Source organism: Moschus berezovskii, chromosome 18 (genome assembly GCF_049115385.1).
Source record: "Moschus berezovskii isolate FMDL1 chromosome 18, NW_MosBer_1.0, whole genome shotgun sequence".
In the NCBI taxonomy this organism is placed as follows: Eukaryota; Metazoa; Chordata; class Mammalia; order Artiodactyla; family Moschidae; genus Moschus; species Moschus berezovskii.
The window spans coordinates 38,538,107-38,552,114 of record NC_142477.1 but is presented as its reverse complement, the minus strand read 5'-3'; the positions used below and the strand labels follow the sequence as shown (position 1 = coordinate 38,552,114).

At 40.3% G+C, this 14,008-nt stretch overlaps 1 protein-coding gene across 1 annotated transcript in view; it reads right to left on the bottom strand.

Moving 5' to 3' along the window:
* SPEF2 (sperm flagellar and cilia associated 2) overlaps window positions 1–14,008 on the bottom strand; it is a 201,730-nt gene that overhangs the window by 80,850 nt on the left and 106,872 nt on the right. Inside the window, exons 20-22 of the mRNA XM_055422187.2 lie at window positions 6,788–6,936; window positions 1,023–1,150; window positions 801–939 (exon numbers count right to left, since the gene is read on the bottom strand). Of these exons, the coding sequence (XP_055278162.2) occupies window positions 801–939; window positions 1,023–1,150; window positions 6,788–6,936 (416 nt within the window). The remainder of the gene's footprint in view (window positions 1–800; window positions 940–1,022; window positions 1,151–6,787; window positions 6,937–14,008) is intronic.

Here is a 14,008-nt window from a genome sequence, read left to right as displayed (position 1 = left end):
TAGTCAGGGCTTTCCCCGTGGCCCGAACGGTAAAGAATCTTCCTGCAATGCAGGAGACTCAGTTTGAAGGGAATGGCAACCTGCTCCAGTATTCTTGCCTTGGAAAGCCCATGGACAGAGGAGCCTGGCGGGCTTCAGTTGTGGCAAGGGAAAGAATTCCCCTGACAGGAAAAGGTAAGAGACAGGAAATGGTAAGAAATCGAAATCAGGCTTCTTACACATCAGAGGATCTTTTCTAAAGCATCAGGGTAATATATATAAATACATACTTAAATGTATACTCCATTTATGAATTTATGAAAATCTTCCTGTAGATCAGGTACCATGCTTGCTGGAGATACAAAAATGTATAAGATTTGGTAGCTTCCCTCAAGGGATCTATTCAATAGAGAGGCAACAAACACTTCAGGCTTTCTGGAATGTTCCCTCATTCCCCTTCGCATTGATATCAACCAACCATTTAACTGCATCCAAGACAGGCTCATACTTAATACCAGACTTGGACATGCTTACGTGACCTGACAAAGTGGTTAAGAGTGTACAAAATAAATAGAGGCTGGAATGATCTTAGATCCCTGGCCTTGGCTCCTCCTTCCAAAAGCATGGACCACTGGATTCTCACTCTGAACTCAAAGTGCTGAAGAGCCATTGCTCTTGAAAGTCAGCAGGTTGGTGTTCAAACCATTTCCCTCCTCATCCTCACACCTCATGAAAGTAATGAGGTGGGGTAAATGAGGCTTTTGCAGTGGGAGGTTTGAGAGTGTGGAGACCTGGGCCCCGTCAGTCACAGATTCCCTTACGTTCACTCTCTGGTGTAGCTCAGCCTTTGTTTCCTCATCATCCCACAGGTCGTCAGGAAGGGAGTTGAAATCCGCCTGCCACTGAGACACGAAGTCTTGCTTGTGGTCTGGACGCCTCAGAAACTGCTGGAAGCCTGTTCTGTAAGGCATTGGGGGAATGAGACAGAGCTTACATGTCCTCACTGTCAACTACATGACTGGAACTGTGGGAACTTTACTTACCTAATATCATATAAGTAAGCAAGTACGGTATGCTGGCCTTCTCTCAGCTGCCTGAGTACTGTTTTGATGGAATTTATATAGGAATTTTCTATCAGTTTCCAGTATGGTACTAAAAACGATGGTATTTCCTGTTAAATGACAAAGCATAAAAATCATAATTTCAAAGGGAAATGCTTCGCATAATCGAGTCAAAGGGCACTACTAAGTGGGAGATCAAGACATAACTGTGCTGGGACTTCCCTGGTGGTCCAGAGGCTATGATTCCACACTTCCAATGCAGGGGGCCTGGGTTCGATCCCTAGTTAGGGAACTAGATTTCACATGTGGTAACCAAACGATCCAGCATGCAGCAACTGAGAATCAGTGCAGCCAAATAAATAATTTAAAAAAGATGCAACTGAGGCTACTTAAAGCATCTCTGTGCAAATTCTGGCTCCTCCCCCAGCTAATTCCTATTTCAAACCATTCTTAGTGTCTCAGCTCAGACATGTTTGTTTCCAGAAATCCTTCCCTGAACCCACAAGTGTATAGGGTCATCCTTCATCCTCTGAAGTTTGGATGTCCCACTTGAGCACCCTGTACTTCTCCCTTTAGAGAACTGATGGCATTCGTTGTAACTGCTTATGTTATTTGTCTATATTCACTTCTAGAACAGCAATCCCATAAAACCAGGAAGAATGGTTATCTTATTTACCACTGAACAGTTTTTCCTATAATTAGCACAGCATCTGGGGCATATTAGGAACTTAAGAAATATTTATTGAACGAATGAATTGGATGATCACAGACATCTTATCTTGCCTAAGCTGGAGAACATCTAAGGGCTCATGTCTCAGTGATTGATGAGTTATTTCTCTGAATTCCCCCTTGAGGTTTCACATTTGCTGTAAAGTGCACCATGAATCTCAGAAAGTTTCTTTTATGTTATCTTTAATGAGGCAAATCAACCATCAAAATTGAAGATATTATATTTAGTACAAACTTTCTGTAGGAGTTATTCCCTTATTGGCTCTGCATTTATTAGTCAGGGAACACACAAATAGGGACCTTGGAGGTCATTTGGGCTAATTTCCTCTCCAACTGAGAAGTGACAAGAGATCCAGGGATAGATTATCCAATCTTCCTGTGGACCTCATTTATTTCAAAGCAACCCCCCTCCAGGGTCACACAACTTGTGTTAGTGGAAAGTTCTTCCTGTGTTATTCGCCTTCCTGTAGTTTCTACCTATAAGCCCTAGCTGTGCCTTTCAGAGGACAGGCTACATTCATACTGTCTTTGCTGTGACAGCCTGTTAAATATTTGAAGATGTGAGAGAGGAGATGTAGGCTGTCATTCAGGATGAAACTTGCTTATTTTTGTATTCCTAGCATTTGCAAATAACAGGTACTCAACAAACGTTGATATTGGTGTCAGTCAGTCAGTTCAGTCACTGAGTTGTGTCCGACTCTTTGCGACCACATGAATTGCAGCACGCCAGGCCTCCCTGTCCATCACCAACTCCTGGAGTTCACTCAAACTCATGTCCATTGAATCGATGATGCCATCCAGCCATCTCATTCTCGGTCGTCCCCTTCTCCTCCCGCCCCCAATCCCTCCCAGCATCAGTCTTTTCCAGTGAGTCAACTCATCACATGAGGAGGCCAAAGTATTGGAGTTTCAGCTTTAGCATCAGTCCTTCCAATGAACACCCAGGACTGATCTCCTTTAGAATGGACTGGTTGGATCTCCTTGCAGTCCAAGGGACTCTCTAGAGTCTTCTCCAACACCACAGTTCAAAAGCATCAATTCTTTGGCGCTCAGCTTTCTTCACAGTCCAACTCTCACATCCATACATGACCACTGGAAAAACCATAGCCTTGACTAGACGGACCTTGGTTGGCAAAGTAATGTCTCTGCTTTTTAATATGCTATCTAGGTTGGTCATAACTTTCCTTCCAAGGAGTAAGCGTCTTTTAATTTCATGGCTGCAATCACCACCTGCAGTGATTTTGGAGCCCCAAAAAATAAAGTCTGACACTGTTTCCACTGTTTCCCCATCTATTTCCCGTGAAGTGATGGGATCAGATTCCATGATCTTTGTTTTCTGAATGTTGAGTTTTAAGCCAACTTTTTCACTCTCCCCTATCACTTTCATCAAGAGGCTTTTTAGTTCCTCTTTACTTTCTGCCGTAAGGGTGGTGTCATCTGTATATCTGAAGTTACTGATATTTCTCCCGGGAATCTTGATTCCAGCTTGTGCTTCTTCCAGCCCAGTGTTCCTCACGATGTCCTCTGCATGTAAGTTAAATAAGCAGGTGACAATATACAGCCTTGATGTACTCCTTTTCCTGTTTGGAACCAGTCTGTTGTTCCATGTCCAGTTCTAACTGTTGCTTCCTGACCTGCATATACATGCTATTAAATCTCATCTGCCTTTAATTAAATATTTAGGCTTTTGCCCACATCTGATATTGTGTCTTCTGTGATTTCTGTGAGTTATTGATAATGTTTATCTGTAGTTTCTTTAATTCTTTGGGATGTGATTTTTCTGGGTCTAGGGACTTGAGGCTATGTGCCGTGACTAGATGCTAAGACCTATCCTTTCCAATTAAATAGTCTTCTCTTCATTGACTGAAGCATAATAGGAAATTGGGTAGCCAAGGCAAGTATCCTCCATGCTTGAGAAGCTAGAAAGCAAAGACCCCTCACTCCACTGCCTCCTTGGTTTTCTCTGCACCTTCCTTGTGGCTAGCAAAGGGGGAAGATCCCAGCTTCCCCTCGAACTTGGTTGCTGCCTCCACCTGCAAGAGCCAGATGTGGAAGCAATAACTCTCCGTCTGTGTCTTTCCACATGCCTGCTGAAGTACATCTGGGGTCCCTGGAAGGCCTGGAACTAGGTTTACCTGATAAAGTATAGGATGAACATATACATATATTATATATCTCATTGATAATGCACATATATATGTTTCATTGATTATTTGAAACTCAGATTTTTTAACTTGGCATCTGTCTTTCCTCTCTGTTTGCAGGTAAGCTCTGCAGCTCACATGTGAGAAGCTTAGAGTGGAAAAGGAGTAGAGTAGAGCATGTGGCCTGCCTTGTTTCCAGGTTCTAGGCTACTTCTGGTCACAGAAAAAGGAGTACTCTCCGTGGTTTCACTTAGGTTACTAGAGGTCTGGGCTGTGTATCCTTCCATCATCCCTACAGACTGACTTCCTATCCTTCACGCTTCACCCTCTTGGTGCCCTGGGAGGCCGACTCACGTAAATTACTTCAGGAAACTCCCTTGCCTCCCTCCTCCCGGGCAGGGACTATGAAAACAGGAAGGACATGAGGTCTGGTAAAGTGTTTCCCTGCTCCTCTCTGCTGGTCGCTGCGGGGGACTGCATCCTCTGGGAAGGCCATGGTCCCTGGCAGGTGGTTCTCTCTGTGCACAGGTCTTCTTGAGGTCTTCACCTGCACTCCCTGTACTCACCTTCTCAGGCTCAGGAGCAATAATAGCTCCCGTTGGGGATAACAATCTAACTCTTGTAGATTTCCTTATTTATTGAATACACACACACACACACACACACACACACACACGACCTTCCCTGGTAGCTCAGTTGGTAAAAAATCCACCTGCAATGCAGGAAACCCCAGTTCAATTCCTGGGTCAGGAAGATCCCCTGAAGAAGGGACAGGGTACCCACTCCAGAATTCTTGGGCTTCTCTGTTGGCTCAGCTGGTAAAGAATTCGCTTGCAATGTGGGAGACCTGGGTTCGATCCTTGGGTTGGGAAGATCCCCTGGAGAAGGGAATGGCTACCCACTCCAGTATTCTGGCCTGCAGAATTCCATGGACTGTGTAGTCCATGGGGTTGCAAAGAGTCAGACATGACTTTCACTTTTTCTTTCATACACACACACACACATGTACTCACATGCACACACACACACGCACACATATATATACACACACACAAACATATATATGGGCTTTCTGGTGGCTCAATGGGTAAAAAATCCACCTGGGATGCAGGCTATGAGGGTTCGATCCTTGGGTCAGGAAGATCCCCTGGAGTAGGGCATGGCAAGCCACTCCAGTATTCTTGTTTGGAAAATTCCACGGACAGAGGAGCCTGGCGGGCAGCAACCCATAAGGTCACAAAAGAGTAGGATGTGATTGAAGCGACACAGCACTTATGATTGAAGTGCATAGCACGACATAGCACTTATATATATATGTGTAAGTGCTGTGTCGCTTCAATCATATCCTACTCTTTATATACATATATAAATCAGCCTTTGTTCAGTTGTCTTGAAATTATCATCTGCTTTCTGCCAGGATCCTGACTAGAAGATCTAATACAAGGGACGCTTGTGTCTTATCTCAGTGTAAATGTTTATTTTGTACTCCTTTTAGTTCCCTCTTGTCCTCTATGAATTTATTTCTCTCAAGGGCATCAAGGTTTGGAGTTAAGGATTAGATTTCACTATTTTTGGCTCTCCTGCCCAATAATATCATTTTAATTTATCTCCTTTCCATCAACCACTTCTGCATACCGCTTCTATGACAGTTTTTGAATATATTTAGTTTTCAAAGTAGCTACTATTTGGCTGAGTGATATTAATTATACACATCTATACTGATATCATATAAAGTTTTCATCTTCTAATATTTCCTGTTCTAATCTCCCCATCAACGCTAAAACTCTTCAGAGCTCTATGAAGAATCTCTAACACAGTTGTCACTGTATTTGACTCTGTATTGAATGCAGTGAATTATTTCACATCCTTCTACCCTCCTCCAAAAGGTTTATTGTTTAATTGGGGAGATAAAGATGTTTCCCTAGGAATGCTCAATAATAACTGCAACTCATAACTGGGTCTCAAGTGTCTTGGCACAGATTGTCAGGGCTGAGAGTTCATAAGAGTCGAAAACCACGGAGGACTGAAATTGAGAAGACAGGGACTAAATCTTTCAAAATGTCTTAAAACAAAGGCCATTCTGTGTGATTTTCCCAAGATGACTTATCTATTAAAGCAGCTCATCTACTCAGTGTTCTGTGGTGACCTAAATGGGAAGGAAATCCCCAAAAGAGGGGATATATGTAAACACATAGCTGATTCACTTTGCTATACAGCAGAAAATAATATAGCATTGTACAGCAACTATACTCCAGTAAAAACTGGTAATAATCATTTAAAAAGCAGCCCAATTTGCCAAGGTGACAACTGTGCTTTGCAACTGTCAGAGAATGAAGAGCCAAATGAAGTTTCAGGGCTCAGCTAGACATCCCCTTGCTGGTCACTAGGGTACCCATTTATTAAGGAGGTCAGGCCAGGCAGCTCCCTACTCATTTTTGAGTTGAGTCAGCTTCAAAGTTTTCCTTCTATTTCTAAAAACTCAGGGGTTAAACTTCATATGAAAGCACTGATGTGGGCATGAGAGCTGGGTTGGAGGGCTGTAATTTGCTGGGTCTGTGTTCTGAGGAAGTTGTCCTTCCAGAAAATTGCATCTCTGCTCATCCTTGGGGAGAAAATTGGTCCTCACGGAGACCATTTACTCTCCTGATTGCGTCACTCACCAGCCGCTCAAAGCATGACTCAGGAACTCGAGGGTGCAGAGAAAAACATGGAATGTGGTTCACTGAGTATTCTCAAATGATCATCTCTGCTTTTTGATAAATACATATATTATCAACCAAGAAAGTCCTTTTGGATGGTGCAAATAATGATGTGAATCTTACTATAAAGAGGAGAAAGAAGAGATTCTACTAGTTTGTGTCTAAACTGCCATACCTCAGGAATTGGTTCATTTACATACATCCACTCTTCTGATCCGGGCTTCGATGGGGCTGGCACTGCTGGGACCGGTGAAACATCTGTAGACTCGGCAGGTGATTTCTTGAGTGGAATCTTCCCTCCTAGCGATTTTCCTCTAGGAGAACCTTCAACATGCATATTAAATCATGCCATTACAAGGATATGGATGGGGACAGATTCTGGTGGATTAAACTTATGATTGCCATGAGCTTCAGGCAATTCATTAACTGCTCTTTAAGCCACTTTGGGCAGCCTTATCAAATCAAAAATTAATCTTATTCTCAACAACCCCTAAATGTACCAATGATACCAACAGCAGGTTGTTTTTTTTTTTTTTAAAGCAATAGTATACTTCTCTTGTCCAATTAGCTATGGAAAGCAACTTGATACTTCATTTTCATTTCTGTCCTTGCTTCCACAACGAACACATGGTTTTAAAAAAGTTTAGACTCCAGAGAAAAGTGCAATTTACTATTGCAAAAAACTGGCAAATTGAACCATCACCCTGAAAAGGAAACAGGGTAGTCACAACAGGAGCAGTGCTCTTGTTTACTGAAATCCAGGAAAAATTGCCGGGAGAAAGGATGCTATTACCAGTCAGCTGGAGTCAGAGAGGGGTGGAGGCGAGAAGAAGGGGTATTGTAGCTCTTGAATAGTTCCATATTCCCTGGATCAGACAGAGGGTTTCTGATTAGCAAAACTATATTTCTTACTACAGTCAGGTTGTATGGATGAAGGCAACCTCTGTGCCAAATGCCTGGCTGAATTAAGGCATAAGGTGGTGGGGAGAGGGGAGGAGAGGGGAGGGGAGGAGAGGGGAGAGTAAGAGTGAGAAGGGAAAGAGAGGGGAAGAAAGAGAAGGAGGAAGAAAAGGAGGTTGGAGGAGCAGAGAGGCCTCATTTCAGCTCAGAATCCAGAAAGGGCAAGCGCTCTCTGAGAACATCAAGGGGGAATTCAGTCCAGTGAAGTGGTTCCCATGTGGTCTGAAAGATCTTGTGACTGATGAAACTATCTTAACTCAGAAAGCACCCATATCTCCTTAAAGGTTCAAAGTTACAATTTAGGAATTCATTCAGTTACTTTCTGATTCGTTGTTAAGAGTTTAGACGCAGTTTATAGATGCCTATAGAATTTGCAGCACTTTCTTTCCCCAAAATATATTTCTTTAGTGAATATTATTTAATGATATGCTGTTTAGGAAAGTAAATACATCTTCCATTTTTATACTAGTTAAAAATATATGGATATAAGTAGAGGAGAAATTGTCAATTATGTACTGTGGACAGTTCAGTGCTAAAAACAGTACTGCTATCTACAAGTTTAAAGTTGTATCTAGATTTTATTTTAAATTAGAAAAATTTAAGAACATCTTTATTCAGGTAACAACCAAAAATGTTCATAATTTGAGAAATTTTTCTATATGATAATTTTTGTATTCCTTGATCTGAGTTTCTGGTAAAATATGTGATAACACTACTACTTTAAGATGAGTTTCTCTAAAGAGAATTTCTAAGGATAACTTTGTAACTATGAGATTGGAATGAGTTTCTTTTTCTTCTTTTCTTACATATCATGATCATTCAGTGAAAACTAAGAAAGCCAGGAAGTATTTTTGAACCACTGTGCTTTGATCTTATTCAAATTTTATCTAATTGTTTTAAACAATCAAAATGCTAAGAGGAAAAGATGTGAATGAATTAAAATGTATCTATTGGCATAGAGAGTGAAAATAGATATCACATTTGAACAAAATCTATCAGCATCTCAAATTTACAAAAGGCAGTCCTTTCAAAGTATTACTCATGTGACCATGTGAAGATTTCCATTTCTAAGATGTTTGCTTTCATTGGAAGTTGAATTATTGAGTCCTCAGGGTAGCCATTCTTCTTGCATGGAAAGTTTGAAGGGCAATCTGTTCTTAGCACATAGTAAAGGTAGATTTTAGCAGTTTTTAGTCCAGTTATTAGACTCTAACTGTATCATGCAGAAGCCCATGGAGTGAGAGCAAATAGATAAAATGAGGTATAATAGAAAAACAAAATTTTATAATGTGAACATGGGATTTATTTAATGATCTTATCTGTGAATAAACAGTCAAAGTTGAAACAGCAGAGCAACAGATTTGAGCAATGATAACATACTAGGAGCTCAGGAAAGGTAAGAAAAAAACTCCATCAATTGAAGAAAGGAATTTAAGAAAACTGGAACACTTTCACATTAAGTTGGCACTATTCAATGAGTTAAGATTGTAGGAAGGAGGATAAGATGTAAAAAGTCTGATTTTTTTTTTTTAAAGAAAGGCATTTTTATTACCTTTCAGTCTTAAAACATGCCCTAATAGAATCTGATTTAATTAAGAACCTCACTGGGTAGAAACTAGAAGATTGGTTAACAGTGACAGCTTCCATATTGTTTTGCTTCAGCAAGAAAACATTTCATTGTTAACAGATAATGCTAATAGTTGCCTGGGCTGCAAACGCTGGCAACTAAAGTGGAGACTCAGGATGCCTTGGATAAACGAAAATTTTAGCTCTGAAGCAATGTGGCCAGGAAGAGAAGGGCGTCAGTGTTAGGTAAGGAGCCAGATATGGAACACGAACCAGCTTATTCTCTAAATCACGACTGAGAAGCTATTTTGGAAGAGTTTTCTCTCCATGGTGTCCTAGAATTCATGTTGTTACTCATGTGGAGCTCAGTTCATTTCAGTTTAATTGCTCAGTCGTGTCGACTCTTTGAGACCCCATGGACTGTAGCACACCAGGCTTCCCTGTCTATCATCAACTCCTGGAGCTTACTCAAACTCATGTCCATTGAGTCAGTGATGCCATCCAACCATCTCATCTTCTGTCATCCCCTTTCTCCTCCTGCCTTCACTCTTTCTCGGCATCAGGGTCTTTCCCAATGAATTGGTTTTTCGTATCAGGTGGCCAAAGTATTGGAGTTTCAGCTTCAGCATCAGTCCTTCCAATGAACACCCAGGACTGATCTCCTTTAGGATGGACTAGTTGGATCTCCTTGCAGTCCAAGGGACTCTCAAGAGTCTTCTCCAACACCACAGTTCAAAAGCATCAATTCTTTGGCACTTAGCTTTCTTTATAGTACAGCTCTCACATCTACACATAACTACTGGAAAAACCATAGCCTTGACTAGATGGACCTTTGTTGGCAAAGAAATGTCTCTGCTTTTTAATAGGCTGTCTAGGTTGGTTATAGCTTTTCTTCCAAGCAGCAAGCGTCTTTTAATTTCATGGCCATAGTTACCATGTGCAGTGATTTTGGAGTCCCCCCCAAAATAAAGTCTCTCACTGTTTCCACTGTTTCCCCATCTGTTTCCCATGACGTGATGGGACCAGATGCCATGATCTTAGTTTTCTGAATGTGGAGCTTTAAGCCAACTTTTTCACTCTCTTCTTTCACTTTCATCAAGAGGTTCTTTAGTTCTTCGCTTTCTGCCATAAGGGTGGTGTCATCTGCATATCTGAGGTTATTGATAATTCTCCCAGCAATCTTGATTCCACTTTGTGCTTCCTCCAGCCCAGTGTTCTTCATGATGTACTCTGCATATAAGTTAAATAAGCTGGGTGACAATATACAGCCTTGACGTACTCCTTTCCCGACTTGAAACCAGTCTGTTGTTCCATGTCCAGTTCTAACTGTTGTTTCTTGACCTGCATACAGATTTCTCAGGAGGCAGGTCAGGTGGTCTGGTATTCCCATCTCTTTCAGAATTTTCCACACAGTCAAATGCTTTGGCATAGTCAATAAAGCAGAAAGACATGTTTTTCTGGAACTCTCTTGCTTTTTCGATGATCCAGCAGATGTTGGCAATTTGATCTCTGGTTCCTCTGCCTTTTCTAAATCCAGCTTGAACATCTGGAAGTTCACATTTCACATACTGTTGAAGCCTGGTTTGAAGAATTTTCAGCATTACTTTGCTAGTGTGTGAGATGAGTGCAACTGTGTGGTAGTTCGAACATTCTTTGGCATTGCCTTTCTTTGGGATTCAAATGAAAACGGACCACTGGTCTTGTGGCCGCTGCTGAATTTTCCAGATTTGCTGGCATATTGTGTGGAGCTGGAGATGTGGAATGTAGACTACTATAAAGTAATGAGGACTGGTGATTTGGGATCACTTATAGGACCTGATTTTAGTATAATTATAATCAGTGATAAACACTGGGAACTCCTTAAGTCAACTTTGCAAAGGAGTCTCCTTTCTGCCCACAGTCTTTAATAACCTGATCTGGAAGCAACAATTATATCCCACGTTTATTTAGTCCCATGTACTCTGAGCTGGATCCTGGTTTTTTTGTATATTTACTTATTCCCTGCAATAGCCACAGGGAAGTACTTTTACGACCTCATTTTACACACAAGGGAACTAAGACAAGCTAAGGTCAAGTTGTCTGCCCTTAGTCACTTGGATGCCACTTAGATGGTAAACAGGGAGAGCTAGAATCTCAGTCCAGACAGGCTGCCTCCAGGGTCCATGCATTTGACTATCGTATATGATTGCCTTTAGTGTCTATTGATGTAAATCATGTTCAGAAGTGTTCATTAGGCTGATATTTAGAAATCTGCAAGTTTTAGAGTTGTTCTTTTAATACTATTTATTTGGCTCATAAATTGGTTTTAAGACTGTTCTATTTACATTGCATTATAATTGTTACAATTTAATTTTTCTGCCTGTGGTGAAAAATCTATTAAAAGTTACAGTCTGAGAAATCAATTCATTGAAAGGCTAGATAATAGAGTATAGATAATACTATTCATTTAAATTAGATAATGGTGTTAAGGCAAAATCCAAGGAATTTCTGAGAACACTGTGGAGAGTTAATATGGAGTGTAGATTGCATTCACCAAAGTGTGAAGAGGCTCTGACTCTCCCTTCTCTCAGATAAATGATTCCTAACAAAATATTATCTTATTTACTTTGACTCTCAATTTCCTCATCTTTGAAGTGGGAAATGATCATTGCTACTTCACAGGTGGTTATGAGGATTTAGTGAGATTATACATAAAAATGATCTTGCATAGTGCCTGGCATAGGATAGGCATTCCACAAGAGGTAGTTTGTTATTATTATTATGAATTATATTGTAAAAGGAGAATGTTGAATTTTTCCATCTGAACCACGATTGTAAATTAATCATCAACTTTCTAATATGTGGCATCAACTTTCAGATAAAACCTAACGTGTTTTGCATTTATTCTAAAATTTATTAAGATCTTGTATGTAGTACATACAGTATGTGTAACATATACTGTTCCCTGTTTAAGGTCCCAGGTGTTTAAAAAAGGGTATTTTAGAAATTAATCCTAGAAAAGCTTAGGAGTTTTTACTTCTGTTTCAAAGTATTGTTAAACACATGTTGTTTTTTAAATTGTAATCCACCTTAAACATTTTGGGAACCAGGACATATTATACATAATATATTAGAAATAACAGAAAGTTTCTGATATTCCAATGGCTAAAATAGAGCAATAAGTCTTTGGCATAAACATGGCAGTTCTTCAACTTTAGTGAGCACCGGAATTCCCACAGGGCTTTTTAAAACACAAATTGCTTGGCCCCTCCAGGAGTTTCAGATTCAGTAGGTCTGGGGTGGGACCAAGTATCTGTTTTTCTAAAAAGTTCCCAGGTGATGCAGATGCTGCTGATCTAGGACTGAACTTAAAGAGCCAATGTGTTAATAGATGATCTTGGGATTTCAATCCATTTCACTTTCATCTTTTTTTTTCCTGTTCTTCCATATCCTTACAATGAAATGTCATTAATTTTTATAATATTGACAAAATATTTACGGCTAAGTGGCTTGGTAGCACCTAAACTATAAGTTAAATCAGAAGGCTAGCACTGGAACAGTCCCAGTACTAATACATGGGCAGGCTGACAGGATTAAAGAGGACGCGACTTCCAAGCATTTATTTATAAAACTCTAGTCCCAACAGGGGCTTCCCTGGTGGCTCAGAGGGTAAAGAATCTGCCTGCAATATCGGAGACCCAGGTTCGGTCCCTAGGTTGGGAAGATCCCCTGGTGAAGGAAATAGCAACCCATTCCAGTATTCTTGCCTGGAGAATCCTATGGACAAAGGAGCTTGGTGGGCTACAGTCCATGGGGCCTCAAAGAGGCAGATATACCTGAGCAACAAACACTTTCATTTTTAGTCCCAGCGGATACTCCTCCGAGAGAGTTCTGCAGTCACAATGTTTTGGGATATTACATAGTGTGCCTCCCACTGCCTTAGAGATAGATGACATACATATCTATATCAACATCTATCTCTGTGGAGAGTAAATATAGTTTAACTTGATGTAACACAGCATTTTTCTGAAATTGGTTGATTAAGGAAAACTCTTTAATTAGCCCTTATGTAATATGTCCTAGGTAAGGTCACAGAGTAGAAAAGTCCTTATTTTATGAAGGAATAAAATAGGGCCATGGCAAATGGTTGAAGATAATAAATTCTTTTTTAAAAAAATTTATTTATTTTAATTGGAGGCTAATTACTTTACATTATTGTATTGGTTTTGCCATACATTGACATGAATCTGTCCCTGGTGTACATGTGTTCCCCATCTTGAACGCCCCTCCCACCTTCCTCCCAATCCCATCCCTCTGGTTCATCCCAGTGCACCAGCCCCGAGCATCCTGTATCATGCATTGAACCTGGACTGGAGATTTGTTTCACATATGATAATATACATGTTTCAATGTCATTCTCCCAAATCTTTAAGAATACCATAAATACAATTGCAAATGGCATTTCAGTGTCAAGATTAGCGGGGAGAAGGGTAGGGATTGATCTAATATGCAGAGAAGAATAAAGGTGAGTCAAAGATGCCAACAACAGGAAACAAGGATAAGTTCGAAGGAAGGAAAAAGGAGGTGGCTCCTCAAACCATGCTTTCAATATAATTAATTGGTATCAAATAGCTTGTGAAGTAAACAGATAACCAATTAATAGTATTCACCTCCCAAAGATATTAGTTCAAAATATAAAGAATTAAAATTACTAAGACTTCATCTTAATGAAGTAAATCCTGTTATACATGCCAAAACAATAGTACTTCTACATAGAAGAAAGACTTCTAAATCTTGATCAAGAGTTCATCTATTTCAAATATTATTCAACACAGTAGAAACTGTGTTTATGGAAATAGAAACAGACTAGTAAAATAAAGAAAAAAAGAGT